At 41.2% G+C, this 10,354-nt stretch overlaps 3 protein-coding genes across 3 annotated transcripts; 2 read left to right on the plus strand and 1 right to left on the minus strand.

Annotated features, from left to right (window-relative positions):
* Positions 1-3,298: 3,298 nt before the first annotated feature.
* Positions 3,299-3,717, plus strand: LOC124372205 (histone H2B). The gene has a single exon (XM_046830572.1). The coding sequence runs from the start codon at positions 3,313-3,315 to the stop codon at positions 3,682-3,684; it is 372 nt and encodes a 123-aa protein (XP_046686528.1). The 5' UTR covers positions 3,299-3,312; the 3' UTR covers positions 3,685-3,717.
* A 2,801-nt stretch (positions 3,718-6,518) lies between these two features.
* Positions 6,519-7,000, minus strand: LOC124372197 (histone H2A). Its single transcript, XM_046830565.1, has one exon. It carries the CDS (start codon positions 6,957-6,959, stop codon positions 6,585-6,587), a length of 375 nt encoding a protein of 124 aa, XP_046686521.1. The 5' UTR covers positions 6,960-7,000; the 3' UTR covers positions 6,519-6,584.
* A 124-nt stretch (positions 7,001-7,124) lies between these two features.
* On the plus strand, positions 7,125-7,535 carry LOC124372198 (histone H2B). Its single transcript, XM_046830566.1, has one exon. The coding sequence runs from the start codon at positions 7,164-7,166 to the stop codon at positions 7,533-7,535; it is 372 nt and encodes a 123-aa protein (XP_046686522.1). The 5' UTR covers positions 7,125-7,163.
* Positions 7,536-10,354: the final 2,819 nt, after the last annotated feature.

Genomic DNA, 10,354 nt, shown 5'->3' on the forward strand with positions numbered 1-10,354 from the left:
GTCTAGCTCAGCCGGGCGAAGCACTGCGTTCGGAGCGCAGTAAGCAGAGAAGATGTATATCTCGGCTCCACTTGCATTCACCGCTATTCCTGTGGACTCGAGGTCGGTAGTGGCGACGGTGATGGGTCTGTGTACAACTCTCCGGTGGACCAGGATGGCAGTGCCTCCGCCAGGGTTTCTTCTTCCACGCGGTGGCCTGTCCGTCCGGTATGTTTGGTAGCCTGGAACGTTGAACACAGAGCCGGGCTGAAGGTGTGTTTCCGTTAGGAGCAGCACATCCACGTCGTGGTCGGTGGCAAACAAGTGGAGTTCATTTTTTCGGGACATCACTCCATTCGCATTCCAGACAACCAGTCTTAAGTGTCTATCCATGGACCAGGAGTTCCTGGAATGAGACAAGAATGGCTGCAAGCAGCTCATTGGGTGTTTTGCTGGTGTCGGTCACGATTGTGACTAATGTCGATATCCACTTGAACACTGCCGCGTGGGACAAGTATCCCGGCTGATTAGGTGTCTCATCAGCAGTGCTGCTCCGTTGAGTAGGTTGGTATGCAGTGTGGTGTCTATCTGCAGGTGCAGGCTGGGTTTCCCTTGTCCGCTCTTCTGCCTCTTCGGCCTTCTCCTCTTCATCGCGGTTTACACGGCTGCTTGATGGCTTACGGCGGCCGGAACGACCTCTATTTCTCCTCCTCTGCGGTTTGGGAGCTTGGGGGATGGCCATATCCAGGGGTGCTGTAGGTGCAGCTGGGGCTGCAGGTGCAGCTGGGGCTTCAGGAGCTGCAGTAGCTTGGGGGGGATTGGCGGCAGTTGAGCTCTGTGCGGCGGGGATTGATGGCTCTGCCCGAGATTCGGGTGCTGCATTGCCTCGGTTTTGAGGTGCCGGCGTGTCAGGGCGGAGCCGCGGGCTGGCTAGCACATCCGCGTACCTACGGCCTGCGATGTGGTTTGTAGGGCGGATCTGCGGTTTTCCTGCGGTCGGGCGTGGAGCTGGACCTCTCTGTTGGCGTTGTGGTGCCTCTCGGCGGTGTAGCGCGCCCAGGGCGCGTTTGTGCGCCGCGCAGCCCCTGTAGCTCGCAGGGTGGTCGCCTCCACAGTTGGCACATTTGCACCGGTTCTCCTTAGGCAGCGTGCAGGACTTGACCTCATGGCCTCCTCCACACCTGACGCAGCGTGCTGGTAGGTGACAGTTCCTGGAACTGTGGTTAAATTGTTGGCAGTTGAAACACTGCGGCAGTCCTTGTCTTGGCGCGAATTGGCTCACAGTGATTCTGACGCCCAACAGTTGAGTCAGCTGCCAGATCTGAGTCCAGCTGCCAGTCTTCTTGAAACGAATGTAGAAACTATTCGTTTGGTGGCGACCAGCCTGGTCACGGCGCTGGAGTGGAGCGACGTGGGTTGGAGTGAAACCTAGGTCGCGGAGCTCATCTGCAATGTCCTCAGTGGCGGTCCAGGCAGGCAGCCCCCTGACAACTGTCTTCAGTTCCTGCTCCTCTCGTAGACTGAAGGTGTGGAAGGACAGCTTGGAGTCCAGCAGTTCCCTCTGCGCGGTCCTGAAGCATAGCTCGCTGGAGCACAGGATATGTAGGCGGGTGCCTACATATTTAGCTTCAAATTGGCAGCCAGCGTCCCTTAGCCGGCGAAATAGCGGCGTCCACGCGGTTACGCCTTGGACAACTAAAGGAGGGATCCTTTGTTTGCGGCGCTCGCCGACAGCAGGTTCTCGTGCCTGTGGAAATGTGCAGGCGTTTGATGAGCTGGAGGCGTTTGAGGCGCGTCTCCCTCTCTTCCTGGTGTGCACGGCCTGCCATTGCTCGTCTTCACCGTTGTGCGGATCGGAGGTGGCCGGCGCGTCTTCACTGGGGTGGGGTTCTACTTCCATCTCGGAGTAGTGTAGTTAGTCCCGCCAGGCAGGGCAGCGGTGTTGGTAGGCGCTGATTATTGATCGGTGGGTGGGTGGGTGGGCGGGCGGGAGCCCCGCCACAAGTACCGTTAGCTTCCGCTAGCTACGGACCACGTGGCGACCAAGAATGCTTACACACTAACAATTGATATAATACCTAACAGTTATAATGGTTGATCTTACAAACTATTGTATATACACAAAACTTAACATCACTGTTAACATTTCTTAAGCGGAATAAAATTACTAGAATACTATAATATAATATGTTGAGTATTAAGAGTAATAAATAAATAAAGAATATCAATAAGTAAACACGAGGCGCTTCGCCAAAGGACAAGTCCTATGCTATTACACTATAATAATATAATATTAATAATAATTACAATTCTATATTAACAATTATGTTATGATAATAGAGTTTCTTGCTGCATTTAGGAAATTATTTAGTCCATGATTAATTTCGGCTAATGTCTCGGATGCAGGCAAACTGTTTCACTGTGTTGAGATATTTGTAAAACAAGTTTACTAAACTAACACACAGGCAGGGCAGCGGCGCGTGTAGGCGCCGAGTATTGATCGGTTGTTGGGCGGGCGGGCGGGAGTACCGTTACAAGTACCGTTAGCTTCCGCTGGCTCCGGACCACGTGGCGACCAAGAATGTTTTGCACACTTACAGTTGGTGTATTGGTTATCTTACAAACTACTACACTGTACAAAAAACTTAGCTAACATTGTTAACAATTCATATGTGTATTAATAACAAGACTACAATAATAAATATGTTAATTAATGAGAATGATAAATAAACACGTTGCGTTCCGCCAAAAGGCAAGTCTGGTGTTATTACACTACGTAAATAACAAGTTTAGTAACACTATTTGATAATTGTTTATAGTGTGCAAATAGGATTTAGTTCCGACAGAGTTCCATGTGGGACAAACACTAAACTTCTCCTTATAAAAGGGAATAGTTAAGGGCAGAACAAAAGTCTAAAATAAATATAATAGTTGGGAAAAATTGTTAGTTTGTAAAGTACTAATGTTAGAACTCACAAATAGCAGGGCAGCGATGAATGGTTAATCCAAAAACAGCACAGCGCCACACTAACACATGGTGTCACTAGGAAATAGGCACAATTTTAAACAACACTGTGAGTAAACCACAAACAAGGCACAAACTGAGCGGAGCGAAAGCGCGGCACGTCCGAGCAGTACGGCGGGTGAGACGAGAGTGATAGAAGCCGTGGCCTGAAATTCGGGGTTACCTCGAATCCGGGCGTCGCGCGAGCGCGGCCAATCGCGTTCGAGCTGCCACCCTATTGGTCGCGCTCGCGCGACGCCAGATATCCAGCTTAGAGCCTTTTTTAGAATTTTGGCCTATACTCCCGGCGTACAAACCAGCGACTCAGGATGCCACCGAAAGCGAGCGGAAAAGCCGTCAAGAAGGCCGGCAAGGCCCAGAAGAACATCACCAAGGGCGACAAGAAGAAGAAGCGCAGGAGGAAGGAGAGTTATGCCATCTACATCTACAAGGTGCTGAAACAGGTCCACCCCGACACCGGCGTCTCCAGCAAGGCCATGTCCATCATGAACAGCTTCGTGAACGACATATTCGAGCGCATAGCCGCCGAAGCTTCCCGCCTGGCCCACTACAACAAGCGGTCGACCATCACGTCGCGGGAGATCCAGACCGCCGTCAGGCTCCTGTTGCCCGGCGAGTTGGCCAAGCACGCCGTGAGCGAGGGTACCAAGGCCGTGACCAAGTACACCAGCTCCAAGTAAGCCGGCCGGCCGGCAGGCCAGCGCCCCGCAACGAGCGAGCCCGCTCCGCACAAACGGCCTTTCTAAAGGCCACCAATAACTCTTTCGTTTTCGCTTATTTTACCGCTTATTGTTGTAAAACCGATGTAAACCTGGTTGTTTCAAGTCGCTCTCGACTATATTTTCTATCGAAAATACCAAATTTATGACTTTGTGCTCGTCATAAATATTTTATTCCAGGAATTTTTTTATTTTTTCAATTCCTTTTTTCTTTTTAAACATAGTCCGATTTCACTGTAAAATTGTATAATTTTCTGTTTATTTATTTTAATTTTTTTTTTTTTTTTTTTTTTTTTTCTCAAACAAACACTGAGTTTACAATAAAAAAAAAAAAAAAAAAAAAAAAAAATACGTCAATTGCAATTCGATCGAAAACCATAGTTTCTGTCATGTTTTATACACATGACTTCTAATATTAACCAAGAACCGTTGAACTCTGATTAAACATAACTTGTAATTTTCGCTTATTTTTACCGCTTTTAGTTGTGTAAACATTGGAATTCTGTTATTATGTTGGCTAAAACAAGCAACTCTCGACTTGTTTTATATTGAAATTACCTATTTAAGTTATGTTTAAATACAATCTTTAAACAAACATTAAATTTACAAATACGGTAATCGCCCAATTGATCTGATCGTTCGTTATTCATAGTATTCGTAATGTTTTATACAATTCAATATAAGAGCCGAAAGTTACACTTGAAAATTTATATTTTATCGAAATACCACTAGTTTTAAGTACAGGTCGATTTAGATTACAACAAGATACACGTTAAATACCGTTTTTTTTAGTTTTAAAACGGTATTTAACAGGTGAAATCGTGTGATAAAGTCATCTAGTGTACAGTGCGCATGTGCGTGGAGATAGAATATATAGAGTGAACTGTTAACACACGCTTATATAGGTAGGAGGTGGCTTGACTTGATTGGTCGGTCACTATTCGACCAATCAGAGTGTACGTATCCGTTAACATTGATAATTCTCCCGGTTTCTAGTTACTACGGTGAAATTGAGTTGTCACCGACGGTTTACTTACAATTGTCGATACCTGGACAGGTTGTAAATTTGAAAATAATAAAAGTAATAACGTAGAAAATACATATAAAACAGACAGGTGACTGGATATACTGCAGATCCGAGTCCTGTAGCTGTAGCGCCAGAGAGGTGTCTGTTAACAAGTGTAAATCTGCTCGGTCTAGCGAACCTGATTGCGATTGCTTGATTCATACCACTGTAATGTGATCCAAGTCAGTGTATTTTAAGTTTAAAATGGGTATTTTCCAGTATGTCCCCGCATTCTCTATTTTAATTTATACAAGTTAGATTACGTTTATTAGATTAAGTTTACGAGTTTATTAATTTCCGTACGAAAAATAAAAAAAAATTAGTAATGAAACATGTTTTAAAACAATATAGCCTACTATTCTGAATTTAACAAAATTTTCAGAATGGGTCAGATCACGCGATGCTTGCCCGCTGCGCAGCGCTTCGCGCTGCTTGCTCTTTTAGAAAAAAAATTTACTCGAGCTTGCAAACTCCAAGCCCAGATCAAGCGGCGCGCGTTTATCACTGATATTTAATCCACGTTTTTATCCGTTTACAACTAATTACGTTAAATTTAATTAGCGTGGATAACAGCAAATTTACATATTTACTTCGTTACAATCACCGAATATTCGCTGATTCTTCTATTTTTCAAATTTACTAAACGACCTTTAAAATTATTGAACTATACACGTATAAAGTATATTTATAACTGAATAAGTGATTTTTATTTGTTGCAAATCACTATGACTACAAACTAAATGTAAACTGTTAACATATTCCAGTGAATATCGCAATATGTGGGGTTGACAGTGCTTGTAATTAACAAAATTTATCTATCAACTTACTATTCTATGCGACATTTGGAATTTATATCACACTTTGAATATAAAATAATAATTATTGTAAACTGAATCATTGTTGTGTTTTGCTATAATATATAAACAATACTACACTGTTAACTGAACTGTTAACATAGTTCCAGTGAAAATCGCGCGGTCGGAGGTTTGTGAGAAGTTCGTAATACAGGAAAAGAATAGAAAATCAATCTGCTCTTTATAATAATACCGAAAGAACAATAGCAAACAGTTGTAATTTGTAAACACAGTGAATTCGCTGTAGTAAGTAGGATTAATATATAAATATAAATGATATTTGCAAATAAAATTGATGATAATGTAAACGATTACTGTAACAAAATAAGAAAAAGTTTAATAATAAATCAATGTACAAGTGATTGGTTTTCTAGCCACAGAAATATGCTGTAAAACGACTAAATTAGAGAGAAAAGGTTTAGATTTCGTGTTTAAAACTAATTTTAAAATGACAAAGACGGTGAATTTTAAGTTAAGATTGTATAATAGACAATAAAGAGAAGTGATATTTTATTTTATACGGTTAATTAGAGTGAAAACAACTAACTAAAGTGTACAGTTAAAATGTGTTAATTATTAATATAAATAAATATATATATTTTTGAAGACCAGTAATTAGTTATAAATAGATATAAATTGACGCACACTGTTTAGTATTTGAATAAACTGTTATTATTCGATAACATCAATTGGTCGCAAAAAGTGTTATATATTCGTGTACATTATTAAATTTTTATGTAATTTGTGATGGTATATAATGACAGTTTTACTAATAATTAGCATAGTAATTACTAGATACATGTCGGAAATATACGACAAGAGTGAGAAATAGGATTATTAAAGTCGTAAAACTGTGAAAACGAGTGATATTGTGGTGGCCTTTAAAAAGGCCGTTTGTGGGAGCCGGGCGGGCGGCTTTGTGTCGCGCGTTGGCGGGCGACTTAGGCCTTCTTCTCGGTCTTCTTGGGCAGGAGCACGGCCTGGATGTTGGGCAGTACACCTCCCTGGGCGATGGTGACACCGGACAGGAGCTTGTTCAGCTCCTCGTCATTCCTGATGGCCAGCTGAAGGTGACGGGGAATGATCCTGGTCTTCTTGTTGTCACGGGCCGCGTTACCGGCCAACTCGAGAACCTCGGCGGCGAGATACTCCATGACGGCGGCCAGGTAGACCGGAGCTCCGGCACCCACTCGCTCGGCGTAGTTGCCCTTGCGGAGCAGACGGTGGATCCTGCCGACCGGGAACTGAAGACCGGCCCTGGACGAGCGGGACTTTGCCTTTCCCTTCACTTTACCGCCTTTGCCTCGTCCTGACATGTTGCGCTGTACTCGGTTGCGGGGATACAGATAGAAGCCGTGGCCTGAAATTCGGGGTTACCTCGAATCCGGGCGTCGCGCGAGCGCGGCCAATCGCGTTCGAGCTGCCACCCTATTGGTCGCGCTCGCGCGACGCCAGATATCCAGCTTAGAGCCTTTTTTAGAATTTTGGCCTATACTCCCGGTACAAACCAGCGACTCAGGATGCCACCGAAAGCGAGCGGAAAAGCCGTCAAGAAGGCCGGCAAGGCCCAGAAGAACATCACCAAGGGCGACAAGAAGAAGAAGCGCAGGAGGAAGGAGAGTTATGCCATCTACATCTACAAGGTGCTGAAACAGGTCCACCCCGACACCGGCGTCTCCAGCAAGGCCATGTCCATCATGAACAGCTTCGTGAACGACATATTCGAGCGCATAGCCGCCGAAGCTTCCCGCCTGGCCCACTACAACAAGCGGTCGACCATCACGTCGCGGGAGATCCAGACCGCCGTCAGGCTCCTGTTGCCCGGCGAGTTGGCCAAGCACGCCGTGAGCGAGGGTACCAAGGCCGTGACCAAGTACACCAGCTCCAAGTAAGCCCGGCCGGCAGGCCAGCGCCCCGCAACGAGCGAGCCCGCTCCGCACAAACGGCCTTTCTAAAGGCCACCAATAACTCTTTCGTTTTCGCTTATTTTACCGCTTATTGTTGTAAAACCGATGTAAACCTGGTTGTTTCAAGTCGCTCTCGACTATATTTTCTATCGAAAATACCAAATTTATGACTTTGTGCTCGTCATAAATATTTTATTCCAGGAATTTTATTTTTTCAATTCCTTTTTTCTTTTTTAAACATAGTCCGATTTCACTGTAAAATTGTATAATTTTCTGTTTATTTATTTATTTTTCAAACAAACACTGAGTTTACAATAAAAAAAAAAAAAAAAAAAAAAAAAAATACGTCAATTGCAATTCGATCGAAAACCATAGTTTCTGTCATGTTTTATACACATGACTTCTAATATTAACCAAGAACCGTTGAACTCTGTGATTAAACATAACTTGTAATTTTCGCTTATTTTACCGCTTTTTCTTGTGTAAACATTGGAATTCTGTTATTATGTTGGCTAAAACACAGCAACTCTCGACTTGTTTTATATTGAAATTACCTATTTAAGTTATGTTTAATACAATCTTTAAACAAACATTAAATTTACAAATACGGTAATCGCCCAATTGATCTGATCGTTCGTTATTCATAGTATTCGTAATGTTTTATACAATTCAATATAAGAGCCGAAAGTTACACTTGAAAATTTATATTTTATCGAAATACCACTAGTTTTAAGTACAGGTCGATTTAGATTACAACAAGATACACGTTAAATACCGTTTTTTTTTTTTTTTTAAAAACGGTATTTAACAGGTGAAATCGTGTGATAAAGTCATCTAGTGTACAGTGCGCATGTGCGTGGAGATAGAATATATAGAGTGAACTGTTAACACACGCTTATATAGGTAGGAGGTGGCTTGACTTGATTGGTCGGTCACTATTCGACCAATCAGAGTGTACGTATCCGTTAACATTGATAATTCTCCCGGTTTCTAGTTACTACGGTGAAATTGAGTTGTCACCGACGGTTTACTTACAATTGTCGATACCTGGACAGGTTGTAAATTTGAAAATAATAAGTAATAACGTAGAAAATACATATAAAACAGACAGGTGACTGGATATACTGCAGATCCGAGTCCTGTAGCTGTAGCGCCAGAGAGTTGTCTGTTAACAAGTGTAAATCTGCTCGGTCTAGCGAACCTGATTGCGATTGCTTGATTCATACCACTGTAATGTGATCCAAGTCAGTGTACTTTAAGTTTAAAATGGGTATTTTCCAGTATGTCCCCGCATTCTCTATATTAATTTATACAAGTTAGATTACGTTTATTAGATTAAGTTTACGAGTTTATTAATTTCCGTACGGAAAAAAAAAAAAACACACACAAATTAGTAATGAAACATGTTTAAAACAATATAGCCTACTATTCTGAATTTAACAAAATTTTCAGAATGGGTCAGATCACGCGATGCTTGCCCGCTGCGCAGCGCTTCGCGCTGCTTGCTCTTTTAGAAAAAAAATTTACTCGAGCTTGCAAAACTCCAAGCCCAGATCAAGCGGCGCGCGTTTATCACTGATATTTAATCCACGTTTTTATCCGTTTACAACTAATTACGTTAAATTTAATTAGCGTGGATAACAGCAAATTTACATATTTACTTCGTTACAATCACCGAATATTCGCTGATTCTTCTATTTTTCAAATTTACTAAACGACCTTTAAAATTATTGAACTATACACGTATAAAGTATATTTATAACTGAATAAGTGATTTTTATTTGTTGCAAATCACTATGACTACAAACTAAATGTAAACTGTTAACATATTCCAGTGAATATCGCAATATGTGGGGTTGACAGTGCTTGCAATTAACAAAATTTATCTATCAACTTACTATTCTATGCGACATTTGGAATTTATATCACACTTTGAATATAAAATAATAATTATTGTAAACTGAATCATTGTTGTGTTTTGCTATAATATATAAACAATACTACACTGTTAACTGAACTGTTAACATAGTTCCAGTGAAAATCGCGCGGTCGGAGGTTTGTGAGAAGTTCGTAATACAGGAAAAGAATAGAAAATCAATCTGCTCTTTATAATAATACCGAAAGAACAATAGCAAACAGTTTTAATTTGTAAACACACAGTGAATTCGCTGTAGTAAGTAGGATTAATATATAAATATAAATGATATTTGCAAATAAAATTGATGATAATGTAAACGATTACTGTAACAAAATAAAAGAAAAAGTTTAATAAATCAATGTACAAGTGATTGGTTTTCTAGCCACAGAAATATGCTGTAAAACGACTAAATTAGAGAGAAAAGGTTTAGATTTCGTGTTTAAAACTAATTTTAAAATGACAAAGACGGTGAATTTAAGTTAAGATTGTATGATAGACAATAAAGAGAAGTGATATTTTATTTTATACAGTTAATTAGAGTGAAAACAACTAACTAAAGTGTACAGTTAAATGTGTTAATTATTAATATTATAAATAAATATATATATATTTTGAAGACCAGTAATTAGTTATAAATAGATATAAATTTGACGCACACTGTTTAGTATTTGAATAAACTGTTATTATTCTATAAAACACATCAATTGTCGCAAAAAGTGTTATATATTCGTGTACATTATTAAATTTTTATGTAATTTGTGATGGTAATAATGACAGTTTTACTAATAATTAGCATAGTAATTACTAGATACATGTCGGAAATATACGACAAGAGTGAGAAATAGGATTATTAAAGTCGTAAACTGTGAAAACGAGTGATATTGTG

Source organism: Homalodisca vitripennis, unplaced genomic scaffold, assembly GCF_021130785.1.
Source record: "Homalodisca vitripennis isolate AUS2020 unplaced genomic scaffold, UT_GWSS_2.1 ScUCBcl_2739;HRSCAF=7798, whole genome shotgun sequence".
Taxonomy (NCBI): Eukaryota; Metazoa; Arthropoda; class Insecta; order Hemiptera; family Cicadellidae; genus Homalodisca; species Homalodisca vitripennis.